Genomic DNA, 18139 nt, shown 5'->3' with positions numbered 1-18139 from the left:
CTCTCAGAGGTATAGGGTTGCTATGAGAATTTAATAAGCTAAGGCGTGATTGATAGCTAGCAGGTAGACACCAGTTGTAATTAGTAACAGAAACAGTGGTCAGTACCTATGCAGCAGGGTAGGGCAGGGGCTCTGGCTCCAGACCTGGGCTGTCAGACCCTCAAAGGCAGAGGCAGGGGTGGCAGCCAGGGGAGTGAACTAGGTCCTCCAGGAGGGAATTTTCATGAGGCTTAAGGGTTCTCAGAAACTGAGGCTCAGAGCAGAGAAAAAGGCATGGTAGGTGCCAGGCTGGGGGCTGTCAGTGTGTTCCAAGACCAGGTCTTCTGTGCCCATTTCTACTCTGGACCTAGCAGGACCCAGAACTTGAGCAGGTTCCCAGATGTCCTGGGGTGAGTGGTGTCAGGTATCTGGATGTCTCTGTAGAGCACCAGGGGGCAGTCACTTACTGTCCTATCTGGGCCTAAATGAAGGGGAGGGGCAGGTAGAACTCTGATGCCCAGCCTCAGGGCATCCTGCAGGGGGCAGTCTCAAGGCTTGCCTTGGCAGTGCTCCATCTCCTTGGCAGATGGGGCCAAGGCTTCATTTCTGGAGTTGGCCAGTACAGTCAGAGGCCTGAGCTGGCCAGGCCTGCTGCCTGCTTGGTGGTGATTGATTACTCCTCCAGAATCACTCTTTTTCTCACAAAGAAGCCATTGCCTTTGGGCTCCAGAACCCCTGCTGAGGGATTGGCCTGTAGGGCCACTCACAGGGTTCAAGGCTTTCAGGCTGGTCAGGCCTAGGGAAGAGTATCTTTAGATCTTCAACAGAGCCACTGAGGGGATTGTAAAAGGATAGCCCATGACTCAGAGAGAGGTCGGGTGGGGATCAGAGGGCACAGTGACCTCTCTGGTCATTCACCTGATTAAGTTCTCAACCTCCCTATCCCATGTCATTCCCCCCGTCCCCCAATCTGAACACAGGCTCTCACAGCCATCCCTAAGCAGACTTAAAGGACTCTTATGAACCCATCTTGTAGAGGGGAAATGATGTGGGAAGAAAAGGGTTACCCAGACCTGCGCTGGGGTCAGGGCCAAGACTGAAGCCTTCCTCATGAAGGTCCTTCAGTCCTGCAGAGAGCTATCCTTACCTTCTTGGGCACCCTTGGGACTTTGGCTTTCCTACCATTGTTAGGGGACTGACCCTGGGCAGCCGCCAATCTTTGTTATTCTCCCTTGATTCCCATTCTGCACCACACCGACAGGCAGATTAGGAGGGGCCTCAGAGGCCACCCAGATCCCTCAGAATGGAAACTGAGCCCAGAACAGGGCTGGACCCCAGGCCATGCCTCCTAAACACAGAGCTTCTCCTGCCCCCTCTATTCATTCTTTAGTCCAAGCCTTCCTAGCAGGTTCAAGTTCTGCCCTGTTAACCCTAGGGGTGGGTGTAACTTCCTTTCATTGAGGCAGTCCCTGAACCACCAATGCAGAGTGGTATACTGGACTGGTAAGTGAACAAGGCTGGAAGGAGGGTGGGAGGGGGGCATTATGCTGCAGGGACCCCTCCCATAGCTAGGTAGTTTTCCCAGGAGCTCCAGACATAACCTTTTCTCTCCAGGCTGGGGTTTGGGAGCCCTGGCCTCAGTCTGCTCCTCAGTGGAGAGGTTGGTGGCTGGCTGGCCAGCAAGGCTCTTCCACCCTCCAGGCTCCTACCTGAGGTCATCCAGCAATTCTGCTATAGATCTGGAGCTGTCCCTTCTCAGCTAACCCTGGGATTCCTGGCATTTTTCATGCTGCCAGCTCTTCCAGCACAACTAGAGGTTGGCAGAACTATCAAAGAAGTTCATGAGAATATGGTGCATCCTTGGGAGGCAGGATTATATAGATATGCATTTACAGTGAAGTCCAAAGTCACCTGGCCAGGTGGAAAAAGGGGAAGAAGACCCAGAGCCCTTAATTAAGAGGATTATGCCAGGCATGGAGTGAGTTCCTGCTTACTTGTGGGTCTCCCCCAGGGGACCCTGTGCTCCTTAGGGCTGGCACACAGGGATATTGATTGATTGACAGACAGTACACATTTGGGGGGTGGAGGGCACATGGTGGGCCTCCTCCTCCACATTCCCTGGTGTCAGTCTCCTTGGGAGACTAACATGAGGGCAGGGCTTAGCCCCATTTTATCCAGGGCCCAATTCTGGCTAAGACCAACCCAGGCTTACCCAGTTGTGCTGGCCCATGCAGCTTCCTCCCTCCCCTTTCCTGCATTGGTACTGAGCTGGCAGCTCCTTGCTGTTGTGCAAATGTGGGCCTGGGGCCAAGCCCTGAGCTCCAGGGTTGTCCCAAACCTCTAGGTTCCACTGTGTGCATATGGAGTTGGGGGTAGGGTGCAGGGAGTCCAAAGTAAGGCCAGCAGATAGGATCCTGGCCAGCCTGATTCCTGCCAGAGCCCAGGGCAGGACATGGCTTGGTGACTTCTAGAAAACCAAGGGGTCTGGGGTCTCTGTTAACCCAGTGGCCAGTTCCTGGCCAGAAGCTCCAGTTCTGCCTGACCCTCATCTCCTTTATTACTTTGGTTGCCCCTCCCCCACCACAAAGGTTCTCTGGCCACACTCTTTGGACCAAACACTGGGTTCCTCTAGGCAACTTTTGTCTCCCACCCTGCCTTCCCCACAGAGCAGTGCGTACCTGGTAAAGCCCAGGTTGATTCTGTAATGGGGAAAATGATGATATCTGGAAACAATTCACTCACCCAGCAGCCAAGGTCTGGGGTCTGCTTGACCTTACAGAGGCAATGAGGTCAGCGAGCCCCAGGTAATGAGCCATGGCCTTAGCAGATCCCTGCCTTCTCCTCACTGCTCCTCACACCTCTACCTCCAATCCATCACCCCACACTGCAGAGCCTGCTGCTGCTACATCCAGGCACCTGGTTCCCTTTCCCCCTCTCCCTGGCAGGACCCATGTCCAGTACATCTCAGCAGCACATTGCCCTCTGCATCTTGGCTGGCTCCTTACCAACCACTCTCCTGTATGATCTGGAACCTGTTTCTAAAGCAGGGATGCTTAAACCCTTTGCTGACTCCATGGCATACAAAGCATGGCCTTCAGTGCCCTCCAAGACAGGGCCCCACCATCTCCCATATTTGTCCTCTTTCCTTCCTTCACTTGCTGCTTCTCCTGCAGTCTGAATGCACCAGCCTTCCAGCCCTTGACTATGCTATTCCCCCTGGCCTATCACAAAAGGGTCACTTCTGGAAGTCCCTTTTCCCAACTCCACTGAGATCCTGCACCATGTCCCAGCCTCTCTCTAATGTGTAATGCTGCTTGTCACTGAGCTGTTTCCTCCACTTGCCCCCTTGAGAGCAGGGACTTGGACCAACTGGCTGGGTGCTAGGCTAGAGAAGGTATCAACAGGGAGGGCAGATTTCACAACTGGGAGGGAGAGAGAAAACGAGAGACCTGGGAATCAGCCTGGAACTGAGGGAGGTTTGTGTGCTCTACAGATCCCCAGGGGAGCTGGCACCAGCCAGGGGTGACCAGCAGCCATAGGGACTTGAGGTCCTCGAGGGAGCCTTTGTCATCAACCTGGAGCATGGAGCATTGCCCCTCAGATACCCTTCAGCTGAGCAGAGGGGCCCAGATGCTAGCATTCATCAAATCAAGGCCAATATCTGAGTCTGGAAACTTGAAGGACATCAGAGGCCTTTAGAGAAGGACCCACTGAAAATTAGGGAAATGCCTGTAGAGCTTTGGAACTGCTCCTGGGTCATAGCAGGAGTGCAGGGACTCACCAGGGCTCCCAAAGCCTAGTGCCAGCCCCTCCTAATGGAGATCCCGGACCTGAGCCAGCCAGCCCTGTCCACTCTGCCCAGAGGCGCTGCCTCAGATTCCACATCTTCCAAGCTGAGCTCTGAGCATAGGGCCAGCCCACCTCAGACTCTTCTCTGCCTCTGCCCCTCATGTGGCCCAGGCAAGCTACAGGGCATCGACCTCAGTTTCCTCGTCTCTTACATTAGTTTCCCATGGAGACGGGCCTGTTTCCTTTGCAGAGAGTGGATTCCTTCCCTCTCACCTACCCCTTGCCCCAGCTGTGTGACAGATTATGGTCTGAATCCTGGGGACCTCAAAGCTGCTGCCCTTGGACTCCACTCCTATAGCATTGATAGCACCCCGGGTACTGACCCCTGCTTGCCCCAGACCATGGCTCTGGACTCTGGGACTGAGACTCTAGAAGCTCTCTCCAGGCCATTTTGAGCTTGGCTCCCTTGAACACCTGTGGCCCCTGGGCTCATCTGCATCCATGTCCTCCCCGTCCTGAGGTCCGGCCAAACCTTGTTTGCAGCACTTTAAGCTGTGGAACCCCCAAACCCCATCCTTCCTGTCTGAGCTTACCTGCCCTCCCTTGCCTATAGCCACACAGATGTAACCCACCCCTCCAGGACTACCCGTGTGGACCAGGGCAAGTTTCTTTACTTCTTTGAGGCTCTCTGCACCCAGTTAAGCAGGACTAACCACACCTCTTCCCAGGGTAATGTGGGGATTATTACCTTGTCAAAAAGGCTTGGCATCAGCTTTCCCACACTTCAAGGGCACTGGGAGGAGTTGGCAGCTCTCTCTGACAAGGCAGGAGGATGCAGCCACACCTGTAGAGGCTAGGGCCACCCCATTGCCACCCACAAGGGAGCTGGCAATCAGAGCAAGGGTGAGAACTAGACAGGCTGACTCTGGATTGTGGCCACAGGAGCATGAAGGTGTCCAGGACACCTGAGATGTGGGATGTGTGTGTCTGGAAGGAAGGTAGCAGATTTAGGAGACTGGAGCTCAGGAAATGAGCGGAAGGTGGAAGGGTGGGTAGACTGGGCAGTGCCTTGGCCTTCAGGCCCAGACCTGTGCTGCCAGCTGGGCAAGCACAATCCTTGGTCTATGTGTTTATTTCCCTGTTGGTTTCCCTCCAGGTCTGGCGAGGCCTCCGAGGGCTGAGACCTGCTTTGGCTTTATGTCTGCTCCATATTATGGTATCCCAGCAGGGAGCCTGCACCAGAGAGGGGAAATCAGGAAACTGAGTAATTTCAGGGGTGGGGTATGTGTGTACACATGTATGCCCAAGCCCTTCCCTGTGGGGTGCTGTTCCTCTCAAGCACCCTGTGAAAGTAAGGCCGTGGGCTTAGAAAAAAATGCAGGGGGATCTTGCCACAGCCTCAGGCTCTAGCACCTTGTCTGTAGAGACAGTGTGGGGGTGTCTCAAGCTCTTGAGGCCTTGAGACTGGGCTCCAAAGCCCCCATCTGCTTTCTCCCTCTCCCAGGTGCCTCCAAACCCTCTTTGGGTCAGGTAAGAGGGTGGTGGGTTGGGCAAGGGCCGACAAAGAAGAGGACCAAGGTAGATGTGACTGTTCCTGCCTGGCCCAGTCAAGGCAGGCCCTCCTGGGGCAACTAACCTCCCTGTTAGAGTCTTTGCCTCTCTTCCACCAAAACCTAGGCCTTGATCTTTGGAGGATACACTCAGGCCTGAGAGGCCAGGCCCCATCCTGCATGCATGAGCTGGGAGGAGGGAGAATGGGTCCTTTGACTAGGCTCACCTCCCCTCAGAAAGTAACCTGGAGTGGCCACACCTCTCATACTGTCTACATGGTCCTGTCCCTGTCTAGGAGGAGAATAAAGTCATGATGAAGTCAGTACCAGACTCTGAGTTCCCAGGAAGTTCCCCTCCCCTGGTCCTGCTGTCACCTTCCATCTGACCCCAGCCTAGGTGTCTCTGAGTATCCAAGCCTGGGTTAGGAGCCTCTCCTGGTTTCCCTGGCTCCCACACCTGGCTTTTGGGGTTTTAACTGCTGGTTACAATCATTACTTTTCTCAACGGAAGAAGGGTTGTGTCCTGTGATGGACAGACAACATTGTACCCACAGGGCCCAGCATGGGGCTTGGCACACAGTAGGCACTCAGCAAATATGAGGAATGTGTGAGCCAGCAAACAGCACCAACTCCTAGGCCTCCACACACACAGAGGCAGTGGCAGGCAGTTGCTTTGAACTTTATTTGAGAAAAACAGAACATAAATGTATCAAAAGAGCACACAGGCTGACAGGTGGGGATGGTCAGTGGTTGCTAAGGGGGGGTTCGAAGCAGGGCTAAGGCCTTTATTTGGCTGCAGGCTGCTCGGACTTCCCAGCTTCTGGGCCCCCAAGCTGGGCACGGGCCTCGAAGGTGACAGGGATGGTGATTTCTGCTGACTGGCTGGCTGGTTTGGGCATCGGGGCCTCCACGGTGAGCGTGCCCTCAGGGGACAGGGAAGAAGACACCAGGGTGGGGTCCACACCAGGGGGAAGCCTGGACATGTAGAGAGGGAGGACAAGGGTCACACACAAGTGAGTCACCCTGTCCTCCTCCCGATCCCCTCCATCTGGTGCCAGGACTCACGTGTATTTTCGAGTGAAGCACCGGGAAATGTAGCCATGCTCATCCTGTCTCTCTTCGTGCTTGCCTGGGGAAGGGAGGGAGGTCAGAGGGTGAGGGAGGGACGGCCTCTCAGGTCAGCCTACATCCAAACACTTCCCACACGGTGGCCTGGACTCATGGTCATCCCAGACTGGTGGGGGGATTTGGGGAGTCCCCGGACTGTCCCAGGCCCTCATAAGCTTCGGTAAAGCCCCGTTTGCCTGGGACATACACCCCGTCCAGGGACCGGATATGGGAAGAGGCAGCGCCTGGGGGTCACTTGGAGGTGGGGTTGGGGGGAGGGGTTAAAATCTCCGCTGGAATGGGGCGTTTCTTCCCTTAAGAGAGCGTTGTTTAGGGCCGAAAGTTCCCTGAGGAGCTATTCGCACCCCCTCTCCCCTTTTTGGAGAAGGGAGTACAGGCCGGGGGCAGGGCCAGGACGCTGATTTTTCACTGCCCAGGCTCCCCGCCCCGCCAGCTTTATCTCCGCAGGACCCGGGTGGGGGCTGCTCACCGGTGATCTCCACCACGCCTTCCTTGGTCTTCACAGTCAGCTCCTCGGGGGCGAAGTGGTTGACGTCCAGGGACACGCGCCAGCGGTCTGCAGTGTGCTGGATCTCGGAGACGCCGCTGCTGAGCTGCCGGCTGAGCGCGCGGCTGTAGGCGGGCGCGGCCACCGCCGGGGGGCCTTCGACGGCGGCGGCCGCGGGGAGCGGGCGCACGTAGCCCGGCCAGCCACTGTGGCTGAACCACTGCGACCACTCCTCGGGCAGCCGCGGCATTCCGAAGGCCTGCTCGAAGAGGCGGCTGTGGCTCGGGTACCAGTCGCGGAAAGGGTCCCAGCTAGGGCTCCGCAGGAGCGAGAAGGGCACGCGGCGTTCAGCCATGCTGGCCGGCTCGGCTCTGCGCTTCTGGAGGAGGCTTGGAGAAATGTCCGGTGCCCGAGCCAGCGGCGCTTTTAAAGGGTTTCAGCCGGGTATTTTTAGCAGGAGGTGCTTCAGGTCTCTATTAATGGCAATGACTAGTTGTGGCAGCCCCTCCCCCTGCATACCGGGGCCGGGGCGGGGCGAGGAAGGCTCTACCCACCTCTGGAACCTTCTCTTGTTCAAAAAAACAAATAACTGAAGCGCAAACGCTGATGCACTGCCCACTGCTGGACACTCACAGGCCTGGGGGCCGAAGCCCTGGGCCACTGCCTGTGGACAGTCCCATCCTTTTGTCCAGCTGAGCGAATGAGCCACTTGTCCCAGGCCACGCAACTAGGAAGTGACCGGCCAGGATTTGCACCGCAGGATATCTGTGATATAATGTTTTAAGAAGCAGTCTGGTGGTTTTTTGAGAAGTGTGGGCTATGGAACCAGACTGCCTGAGTTCACATTTTGGTTCTGCCACTGATTGGAAGAACTTCTGCGAGTTAGACTCTGTGTGCCTCAGTTTCCCCATCTGGAAAATGGAGACGATGATGAGATAATAATGCTGACATCATTGGGTTGGTGTGAGGATTCAATGACTTAACGCAAGAAGACTTTAGCTCAGGGCCTGGTACATGGTAATTGTTAATTATTGTTATTATCTACCTGGAATTGAAGAGAGGGAGGAGGAAGGAGAGTGTGTATTTCTCCCTGTTGCAGAGGCAGTGGCATGTGTGGGTCTGGCCATTTTCCTCCAGTGGGGCTGGCCCAGAGAAGAAATCTCAAATCCAGTGCTGAGAGGGGTTCCGGAGGAAGGTTATTGTCAATCTCCACATTATATCTATGTTGTGAGCAAGGGAGCGTCCCTGAAAGGAGTCACTCACATATGTTTGTGTCTTTCCACAATGTCAGGTTCATCAGGGGAGACCTCCCCAATAAGCCAATAGAGCCTGGCTGGTGTGGCTAAGTGGTTGAGCATCGACCTATGATCCAGGTGATCATGGTTTGATTCCTGGTCAGGGCACATGCCCAGGTTGCAGGCTTGATCCTGAGCTAGAGGGGGCAGTGTGTGTGTGGGGGGGGGGGGCGTGCAGGAGGCAGCCGATCAATGACTCTCTCATCATTGATGTTTCTCTTTCCCTCTCCTTTCCTCTCTCTGAAATCAATAAAGACAAAAAATTTTTAAATGTTCTAAAAAAAAAAAAAGATAAATGAAAAATAAGCCAATAGAGTCACACACAGGTCACACAGAGAGGGGGAGCTTGCACAAGCAGAGCCAAGTCCTGGGCACTGGGGGCGTCTGCAGGTGGAGAGGCAGGCATCGGTCTCAAGCCAGGTGGCTAGAGTGGGGGCATGCATCTGGTGGAGTGAAAGTCTGGCAGGGCTCCAAGTGTTACCAGTGCTACAGCCAAGCTTGAGGTGGTAGGAGTTCTAGTTCTTATTGCCCACAAGGGGTGAAGGTCCCACTCATCTCGGTACCCACATGGAATCCTTTACCAAGTGTCCAGACTTGTGGTTTTGGGCCTTCTGGGCTCCTCCTAAGGGTGTTCCCATTACACCCTTTTACCTCAGTTTTGACATACCTCAGTCTTGTCTGACAGTGACTCCATATTGGATTGTCCAAAAAGGTGTCCAAAAAGTCTGCTCAGTTCTTGCTCTATACAATCTATTTTTTCTTGAGGACAGGGAACCTGAAATGCAGCTACCTTGAGTCTAGTCTGGGCTTTGCCACTGACTTACTGTGTGATTTTAGACAAGGCCCTGTCTTTCTCTAGTCCTCAATTTCCCTTTTTGCAAATTATAATCACAAAACCCCTTTTTGATTCTCACAGTACAAAGGGAGAGGGGGCTCCAGCTGGTACAGTTTGCTAAATCTTGCTTATAGCCTGAGGCCTGTCCCTCGACTCCATCTCCTACCTGACCACCTAATGGAATCCAGACCCCAATATCCCACCTCTGGGAGAGAGTGGTGCCCTAGGCTCCTGCCATGATCCTAACATTCCCTTGTTCTGGCCTTCATAGGCATGGCTCTGGTCCAGCCTTCCTTCTCAAGACTCTGTCCTGTTATCCCTCCTTTTTAGATGAGGAGACTGAGGTTGAGAGTAACTGGCCCACCATCTCCTGTAAGACACCCTCAGAGTAAACCTCTTGACTTCAGTGCTCAGGGCTCTTACCCTCAGGGGCTCCTCTTGACTTCAGTGCTCAGGGCTCTTACCCTCAGGGGCTCCTACCTTGAGGTTTCCCTACCTCCTCTCTTTCTGAGGCCCACCCTGCTTATTGCCCCTCTCCTGGGGCTGAAGCTGTACTCTATCAGTTCTACAGGAGGCCTTGCTCTGCCCAGGACACCTGAGGGGCCAGAAGCCAGACTCCAGGCTACTTACCTTGAGGAGCAAGGGGTAACAAGTTTCATGCTCTCTCTGACTCTCAGTTTCCACTTCAAGAGAGAGAACTCCTGGATACCTTTCTTCTTTATCACCCTGCTCCCCATCAGGAAGGAGCTGGGGCTGGACCACCCAAATCTGATGTCACCTCTGGAAAGGCCTCTGAGCACCTGGGGCTCTATTGAGTCAAGGGTGGGAGGCAGACAGGACCCCTGCCCTCTGCCACATCTCCCTTACTGTGTACCATGTCATGAGCCCAGTGGGTCTCAGTTGGGAGCTACTGGCTTCCTCCCAAGGATCTCAGCTTCAAGAAGCCCCAGGCTTTCACTCCTTGGCACTCCCAGCCCCATAAAGTCAGGATTAGGTCAGGAGCCAGGGAGGTCCCTCATCCGCCCCTGCCTGCCCACATTGGCCCAGACTGGAGCCCAGGTGCTCCACCCTCGAGGGGAGCTATCAAGGGTAGTCATGGGTGCTTTCAAGTGTGGTCCTGCAAGGCCCAGCCTCGCTCTGGGTGGGGGCTACCTGTCTGGCTGCTAGCATTTTATAGACACAAGCTCCCTTCATAGCTCCCTTCATCCTGCCTGAAACTAGGCAGGGAAGATCCTTTCTTGCTGCCCCAGCCAGGGGAAGTTGTGCAACCTGAGGTACAACAACCCCAGCACTCTGCCCACAGTGGGTGGGGAAGGCAGAATGGAGAACTCACATTCATCTTCAATGGGCCAGTTCTTGAGGGACTTGGGTCACCCTGCCAGTCACAAGGGAGGGGACATGAGTGGCTCTGGGTCATGATAAGAGGGGGTGGGGCGTGGGAGAAACTGGGTTTTGGGGTCAGACAAGGTTGGGCTTGAATCTGGGTGCTGCTGTTCACTGGCCTGGTGACCTCTCTGAGCCCACATGTCCCCATCTGTAAAATGTGGCTAATAATGTACCCATCTTGCAGGATTGTGGTGAATCTCAAATGCAATAATGCATGTGAAATGCCTGGTGCTCACTAAGTGTTAATCGTCATTAAGGAAAGAGGGCCTTTAATTTTGGATATTGAGACTTAGACTAATGAGCATTATCCTGTTGTATGTGCGTTACAGCATGCCCATGTCTCTTATCAGAGTCCCATTATTGAGATGAGGAAACTGAGGGTCAGAACTGCCTAAGGTCACAAAACTGGAAGGGGTGTGAGGGATTGGAACTCAGGCCTCCTGATCCTCTGTCCTGCAGGGGAGAGACTTCCCAGGCAGTCCAGTGAGGTGCAGGGTGTTATGTTCAGCCAAGGGTTGCCAGTCAGGATGGAGAATTGGGCCAGACTCTCTGGGGTTCCTCCAGCCCTGACCAAGATGCCCTTCCTCCAGAAGGTTGCACTCAGAACCCAGGCACAGGGCTTGGCAAAGGGAGCAAAAGTTGGACATCTGCCCCCAGTTGCCTACCTGCCCAAATGTTCTTTGACAATTATCTGCTTGCATTCCAGTCACTGAGCTTCCAGGGGTAGTTTTTCTGGGATTAAGAGGGGGACAACTAAGTCCACCCCCATGGATTTCCCAGAAGCCATAGTGGGGGTGGGGGGAGGGGAGGTGGGCACTGTAGGGTCTGGGGTTACTTAATTGGAGGGTCTCTCCCTTCATCTCTGGCTCCAGTCTGGGATACTCTGAAGCAGCCCGAAGACCAGCCTCCCAGCCTGACACTGTGCCTGAGGCCTTAGGCACAGTAGCCACACCCTTGGCTGGCTTTTGCCAATTGTGGCTGAGCCAGCTCTTCCTTCCCTGACACAACCTCAGAGAAAGTTCGAGAGTCTTCAGGCAGCTGACAGAGCTCCCTGGAGAGGTCTGACAGCTGACAGATTTCACCTGTCACTGAGCCTGCTGGGAACTGAAAATGTGGGCAGCAGTAATTAGAGCACATGGGGGTGGGGGGCACCAGGTCTTTCTGGAAGTGTCTAAACACTGACCCTCTAGGAGTCCATTTCTACAACCCCATTTCCAACCTGCCTACCCATTAGGCCTCTGGCTTCTGGCTGGCCTTGGGATCACCTCACCCTCATCACCACTGAAGGGGTGCCAAGGAGGGGCCAGGTGGAAGGGGACCCATCCCCTGGCCCCTACCACCCCGCTGTCCAGGAGAAAGAATCTTTCTAGCTTGGGAGTCTGGGGACCTGCATGTCTCTAACTCTGGGACCTCAGCCAGCGGCCAGCTCCCATGACTCATTTTCTTCATCTGTACAATGAGACCATTGGACGGGATGTTCTCTAAGACTCCTTCCAGCGCCGTGAATCAACAGTTTCTCCTCTACTTTCCCCCCTCCCCCCAGGTCCCCTGCACTGCCCCCTCTGCCATCTAATGCTGCCGGAGGGGGTGTGTATATGGTGAGTGGAGGCAGAGGGTCAGGGAGGATGTGGAGATGTGGCATCCCCTGTGGTGGCCGTGGAGGTGGGAGTCCCCACGGCTGGAGCACCTTCATGTCTTAGGTGTCCTGAGAAACTTTTTCACGAGAGGGGGATCTGGAGAAGGAAGAGAAGGTGCCTGGTGATAGGACCAGTTTGTTGAATATGTCCTCAGCTGAGAGACTGGTGAGTGGCCAGGGGGCTTCCAAGACCATTTCAGAAAGGCAGAGGATGGGGGGTGCCAGCTGGGACACCCAAACTGGGCATATGCACTTGTGACTTGCTACCCTGAGTCTGGGTCCTCAGGAAACCAATAGGAAAACGGAACACAGGAAAGCCCTGCCCAAATGCCCAGTCGCTGTGGTTGTTGGAAAGGGAAAGATGGGGGGAGGGGGCCCTGCAGCCCCATCTATGGAGAGAGACCAGGAGAGAACCTACTGCATCCCAAAGGCTCACATCCAGGGAAGGTCCCCCCACCCCCATCCCATTTCCCCTTCCTTGTTACCAAGGCAGAACTGGAGTTTCCTGTTTTCCTGCCTGCCTTTCTGGCAGTACTTTTCTGTTTTCCCAAGGTACAGAGCAGAGGCTGACGCTTCAGTCTGTGGGGGGGACCCTGGTACCCTTCCCATCTTTATCCATGGAACGGGCTTCCTCAAATAGCCAGTGAGGGCGCGGAGGACGAGCTTCAGGCTTCCAGGCTGACCAGGACCCTCCCCAAGGGCTCTCTCCTCTTAGTGCTGCCTGTTTTGTGCCCCTCCTGGCAGATACCAACGGGCAGTTTTTCCTCTCTCTGTCGCCCTCTAGTGTCTTCCTGCTGCCAACACACCTTGCCTTTGGTCCCCTGCCCGCCCCCCAGGGTTTCTGGAACCGCTCACTCCATGGCTCCCTTGTTCACTCATTTACTCATTCAACAAACATTTCAAGGCACCTATTTTGGGGGTGGCAGAAACCAAGAAAGCATGGCCTGGGCTCCAGAAGCTCACAGATTTAGGGAGAGAGAGGCTTTCCAACAAACAACTGGAAGAAGATCTTAAGACCCTAAAATCTGGAACAGACTCAGTACTGGAGGAACCCAGAGGCAGGAGTGGCACAGCTTGGGACCAGAGGCTCTTCAGAGTAGGAGGCAGCTGAACTGAGCCTCACCTGAACCTGTGGAGGTGAGGGACATTCTTGGGGGCACAGGAGGGAGGGTCAGCTGAACTGGAGTGTACTGGAGAAAAGGGCAGTGGTGGGAGAGGAGGTTGGAGGGCTGGCAGGAGGAAAGGACTGCTGTTCCTGGTGGAGCCCCTCAGAAGCATTCCAAGCCCTATGAGCTGGTGAACTTGGTCACAGGATGCAGGGTCCACAAGGCAAAAAGTTGTTTCATTAATTCAATACTATGTCCTCAGAGCCAGGCACTGTGTGGCACACAGTAGGTTTTCAATAAGTATGTGTGGAATGAGTGAATGAAAGGTTGGATTTGCATTTTAGATAGAGCAGGATGGATTGGAGTGGGCAAGAGGTGGGCATGGGAGGGGTGCTAGTGAGAAAGCCCAGGGTTGTTGGGCCAGGAATGGAAGTGGGACACAAAGGGAAGAAGTGGTACCATCTGGGGGCAGCCTGACTGTAGGGTGCAGCGAGAAAGGAAGGCCTCAGGCTGAGCAATGAGGAAATGGAATGGGGGAGTAGGGAAGGAGCAGGTATGGGCTCAGTGTGAAACAGGCTAAATTTTCATGCCCACCTTTGTGTTTCATGGCATCTCCACACCAGGGCCAAATATGTGCTCCCTGTAGCCCCAAGAGCTTGCCTGAGGGTCAGTTTTGCTGAACTTGTGTAAAGGGTTAAAGAGACAAGTGCTTCTTTGAACAGCTTCCTCAGATCAGAAACAGAGCCACTGGCCAAAGGCCCCCTCAGGTGCCCCTTCTAGTAGGAAGGAAATGAAACTAGAAAGGAGGTCATGTGCTGACACAACCATAGGCTTCAGGAGCATGACCTCTCTGCTCTGGGGACCAGGCCAGAGCCAGGACATCTGTATCATGGCTCACACAGATCAGAGCTATAGACATGTCAGGTGCTTCCTCAGCAGAGGTGGACCAGGGGGCCCTAATGGCTTAGTAGTGTCTGTGCAGTCCAAAATTGCATGCCGAATTGTGGGCATGTGCACATCTTCTGGGAAAAGGGTTCCCAGCCTTCATCAGGTTCCTGAAAAGCAGTTGATTCAAAACCAGGTTAAAATCCACCACTCTAAGAGAGAAGAAGGAAGAGGAGGAGGAGGACAGGAAGGGGAGGAGGGAAAGGAGGGGGAGGGGAGGAGATTTTTGCGTATTTGTTTAGATCTCTATAAAAGAAAGATAATGAAACTGTTAAAAGAAAAAAAACAATCCACTACTCTAAACTCTCCCTTTCCAGGTGCCATCCTAGGGAGCCTGGGTTCACAGCCATATGATGCTACAAACTGTGTTCTAGCCAGTCTGGAACATTCCACATATAGGGAAGGTTCTGTGTGTTGGCCCAGTGCCTCCTCCCTCTGCCCCACCCCACTCACTGCCTAAGCTAGATGAGGTGTGGGGGCTGCGGGGAGTGGGGGACCCCTAGGACCCCATGCCCTCCCCACACTCTCCAGGTACCCAAATCCACAGAAGCTTGGTCTCACCACCTGCCCTTTGGGCACTGAGTGTTTTATTAGAGTCTCAAGTTTTATCCGCACTGCGGAAAAAAAAAAAGGAGTGGGAAATAGAGAGAGGGGAACCCGGATAAGACCCCAGACCCCTCCCCCCACTGGAGCCCAGGGCATCTGCCCTATTGGGCCAAGGAAGACTTCATTAGATCCCTGAGGGCCCCAGGAGGAGGGGGCTGGGAGCAGCAGAAGAGGGCTGGGGGCCACTGCTTCCTGTCGATGCCCCAGGCCAAGGCCCTCAGTATAGATCCTACCCTTTCTTCCAAGGGCTATAGCACCCTTCTCTGGGAAGCCTTGGCTGGCCACCTCCTCACCAAACCCTGAGGAGGAAGTGCTCTCTTGGGCAGGCCTGAAGCTCATGTTATCCTATGCCTGTGACCCAGACAAGGGGCACATGGGAACACCAGGGCCTGCTCAGTCATCAGGCTGCAGTGCTTCTCCCCCCTTCTCATAGGCTCTTCCATCCACTCCTTCTCTCTTCCACCTACTGACCTGAACCCCTTCTCATCTCAGGGTCAGATTCAGTTGTGGTCTGTATGTCCCACCTCTTGTCATGCAGAAGGCCTGGCTTGTGTGGCTTTGGCTCAGGGAATGAGGTGAGGGCTGAAGGGGAGAAACTGGCCTGGAGAGGAACGGTGGGACCAAGAGTAAGCTCCCTGGCTCTTCCTGGCACTCCTGGGCCTGGAGAGGGAATTGGGAGGCTGTGGGGCCAGCCACCAGCCCTCAGACAGGGTCTTCCTGCAATCAGCAACTCCCCAGCCTGGATGGTGGTACACTAAAGATTAGGCCATTCTTCTAACTTATATCCTGCTTTCTGTCCACCTCCTTGCTCATCCAGTGATAGAGACAAGCCAAGGGCCCTGCGGAGTGGGTAGGGGAAGCTCCCAGGATTGGCACCTACAGAGATGTCCCTGGGTCCACTGAGCTGAGGTCCCCAGCCTGGTGAGCTGGCATCAAGCAGGAATGGGGGCAGGGTGATCCCTGTGTTCAAAAAGGCTCTTTGTTCCCTGGACATGGTAGGTGGGCAGAAGGTGGGGGTAGGGACCCTCTAGAAGCAGCAGAACCCAGCTCCTCCTTGTCTGCAGGGCACCCACCCTCAAGGTCTTCCCTGGCCCTGGGACCTCTTTGTATAATAGGGTATAGGCCCCTCCCATGGGCCCTGGGGCCTGACCCCTTGCCTCTCCCTGTGACAGGGGGCACCAATCTGGGTCTGTATGGGCTCAGAAGCCCCCACTTTCTGAGCTGCTCCGGCTGTGATAGCTGGGACTGGGGGTCCGGGAAGGGCTGCGCGTGCGACTTCGGGTCCCTCGACTGCGGCTGCTGTAGCTTCCGTGGCTGTGGCCTGGGCTGGGGCTGGGGCTGCGGCTGGGGCTCCGGCTTGAGTAATCGCTGCTCAGGCAGCTGGAGGAGGAGGAGGAGGGGCTGGGCCGGTAGTAGGGGATGGGCCGCTTTCGGGCACTGCCAGGAGGAAAAAACCAATTACAGACCATCCAAGGCCCTCACTTGGGCCCAGAGCCCCTCCCCAGCAGTGGCCAGGGTTCCGCTGCCTCAGATGCACCCCCACCCTCCCCAACAGAATTGGACAGTCAGTGGTCACTTGCCAATTACATGTTGATCATTTTGTTTTTCCTCACTTGTCTACAGGAAAAGGGGGGCCAAATCTCAGCTTGACCTAAGTAGGTGCTCAATAAATATTTGTTGAATGAATGTAAGTTTTAAATTTACATCAACCAAGCTAAGCAGTGGTTTCTGTGCATGGAAAGGTTTGTGGGTATGGCCCAGCTCTGCTCCTCTGTTCCCCACAGAATGGAGGATTTGGGATTTTCCGGTCATGTGAAGGGAACAAGGAGGAGACCCCTGGCCACTGCTGCCCATGCCCACAACCTGGCCCAGGCCCACTGGCCCCCTCTCCTCACTCAGCTACCCCCCACCAGCCCTGGAGTTAGTTTGAAGCCAGGAGACTGTGACCCAGAGAAAACAAAAGAGAGTGGTTAAGATCGCACTGGGTTAATTCTGAGGAAGAAAACAGGTGTACGTTAGTGGGAGGAGGAGGCAGCCTGGGAGAGGGGCTGAGGTGGGTACCAGGTGGGAGGTGTGAGGGTCTGCCATGTTAGGACCTCCCTCATATGTCTGGGGGGTGTCCCAAGCCTGGTCTGGCCTTTAGCTTTGGGGTGAAGGGAGGAGGCAATGTGATCATCAAGGCCTAGGAAGGGCCATTTTGAAAATCAGACCATGTGAGGGCTGAAAAGGTGCTCAGGGAGGCCTGCTTATTGTTTGGAATGAGAACAGAGACCCAGAGGAGCCCACGGATCTCCCAAGGCTGCCCAGCAAGGCTGTGGCAGAGCTGGGCTCAGAATTTTGCCTGTGGCCTTCTACCCCATGTCAGGGGTCTAGGACTTCTGGGTGATTTCTGCAAACACAGACCATTGGCTCACCTGGAGACCCAGGCCCAGACCCTCCAGTCCTGGCAGAGAAGCTCTGATCATGGCACAGCCCCACTGGACTATGTGGGGAAAGTAGGACAGATGGGTTCTCCCACAGCTGCCCCAGAGACCAGGCTGCTGGTGCCCCCTCCTCCAAATTCCCCAGGGGGCTGTAAGGTGAGCAGTGAGGTTAGTGAGAAAAGGAGAGGCAAACAGACAGCTGAACAGAGCCAGATCAGCTCACATGGGCATCTCCCCTGCAGCCTGTGGAGAGGGGGTCCACTTGGCCCCCAGGCTGGCCACAGGCCACTCAGCAGGCTGGACCTTGAGATGAAGGAGAAAAGGAGACATCATTGCCAGGAGATGAATGTAGGGAGGAAAGGAGGGAGGGAGGGGCTCCAGGAGGGTTGGCTGGAATCTTCAGAACTTAATTTCAGGTTTGCCGCTTTCCACCCAGACCCAAGTACAGATTTCCCCTCCCCTCCATGGGCCCCCACCGGGGACCATTCCCTTCTTGAGGCCTCCCTCCCCTCAGTGAACCTCCACCTCGGTCTCTGAGTCCACACCCTCCCCAGCACCACCAGTTCTAGCCTCTCTCCTCGATGAGCCCTCTTCCCTTTACTGAACCCCCACCTCCTCTCCTCCAGCCTCCTCCTCTCCCAGTACTAGGTTCAGTAGGGCCCCCCAGGAGGTCCCAGGGGCCTTCACCCCCTAGGTCCCTGGCTAGTCCCTCGGCCCCTACATACCTGGTGATGCGCCGTGGCTCCATGAAGCTGGGAGAGTCCCGGCGCCGCTTGCGGATGGGCGAATAGCTGCGGGAACGGCGCCGCGCGCGGGCGGCCTCAGCCTCGGCGTGCCTCGCGCGGCCCTCGCCGTCCTTGTCCCTGCGGGGCCGGGCCCGAGGTGAGCGCCGCCGCCACGCGAGGGCGCCCGGGGCCCGTCTTCTCCCCCGCGAGCCTTCTCCCCTCCACCGCCCGGAGGGGCTCGGCCTGCAC

General features: G+C 55.4%; 2 protein-coding genes across 2 annotated transcripts in view; both read right to left on the bottom strand.

Annotated features, from left to right (window-relative positions):
• Positions 1 to 5981: 5981 nt before the first annotated feature.
• On the bottom strand, positions 5982 to 7702 carry HSPB1 (heat shock protein family B (small) member 1). The gene is made up of 3 exons (XM_081132288.1): positions 6916 to 7702; positions 6384 to 6447; positions 5982 to 6293 (listed from the first exon to the last, which is right to left on the bottom strand). Exons 1-3 carry the CDS (start codon positions 7286 to 7288, stop codon positions 6104 to 6106), a joined length of 627 nt encoding a protein of 208 aa, XP_080988414.1. The 5' UTR covers positions 7289 to 7702; the 3' UTR covers positions 5982 to 6103.
• Positions 7703 to 14689: 6987 nt separating this feature from the next.
• The window catches only part of SRRM3 (serine/arginine repetitive matrix 3), a 53587-nt gene continuing 50137 nt past the window's right edge, over positions 14690 to 18139 (bottom strand). The window contains exons 14-15 of the mRNA XM_081132639.1: positions 17891 to 18028; positions 14690 to 16179 (exon numbers count right to left, since the gene is read on the bottom strand). Coding sequence (XP_080988765.1) covers positions 15942 to 16179; positions 17891 to 18028 — 376 coding nt within the window. The 3' untranslated portion in view covers positions 14690 to 15941. The remainder of the gene's footprint in view (positions 16180 to 17890; positions 18029 to 18139) is intronic.

The sequence above is a fragment of the Miniopterus schreibersii genome, assembly GCF_964146895.1.
Source record: "Miniopterus schreibersii genome assembly, chromosome: 3".
In the NCBI taxonomy this organism is placed as follows: domain Eukaryota; kingdom Metazoa; phylum Chordata; class Mammalia; order Chiroptera; family Miniopteridae; genus Miniopterus; species Miniopterus schreibersii.
Note: the sequence above shows the minus strand (reverse complement) of the source record. Positions and strands in the feature narration are given on the sequence as shown.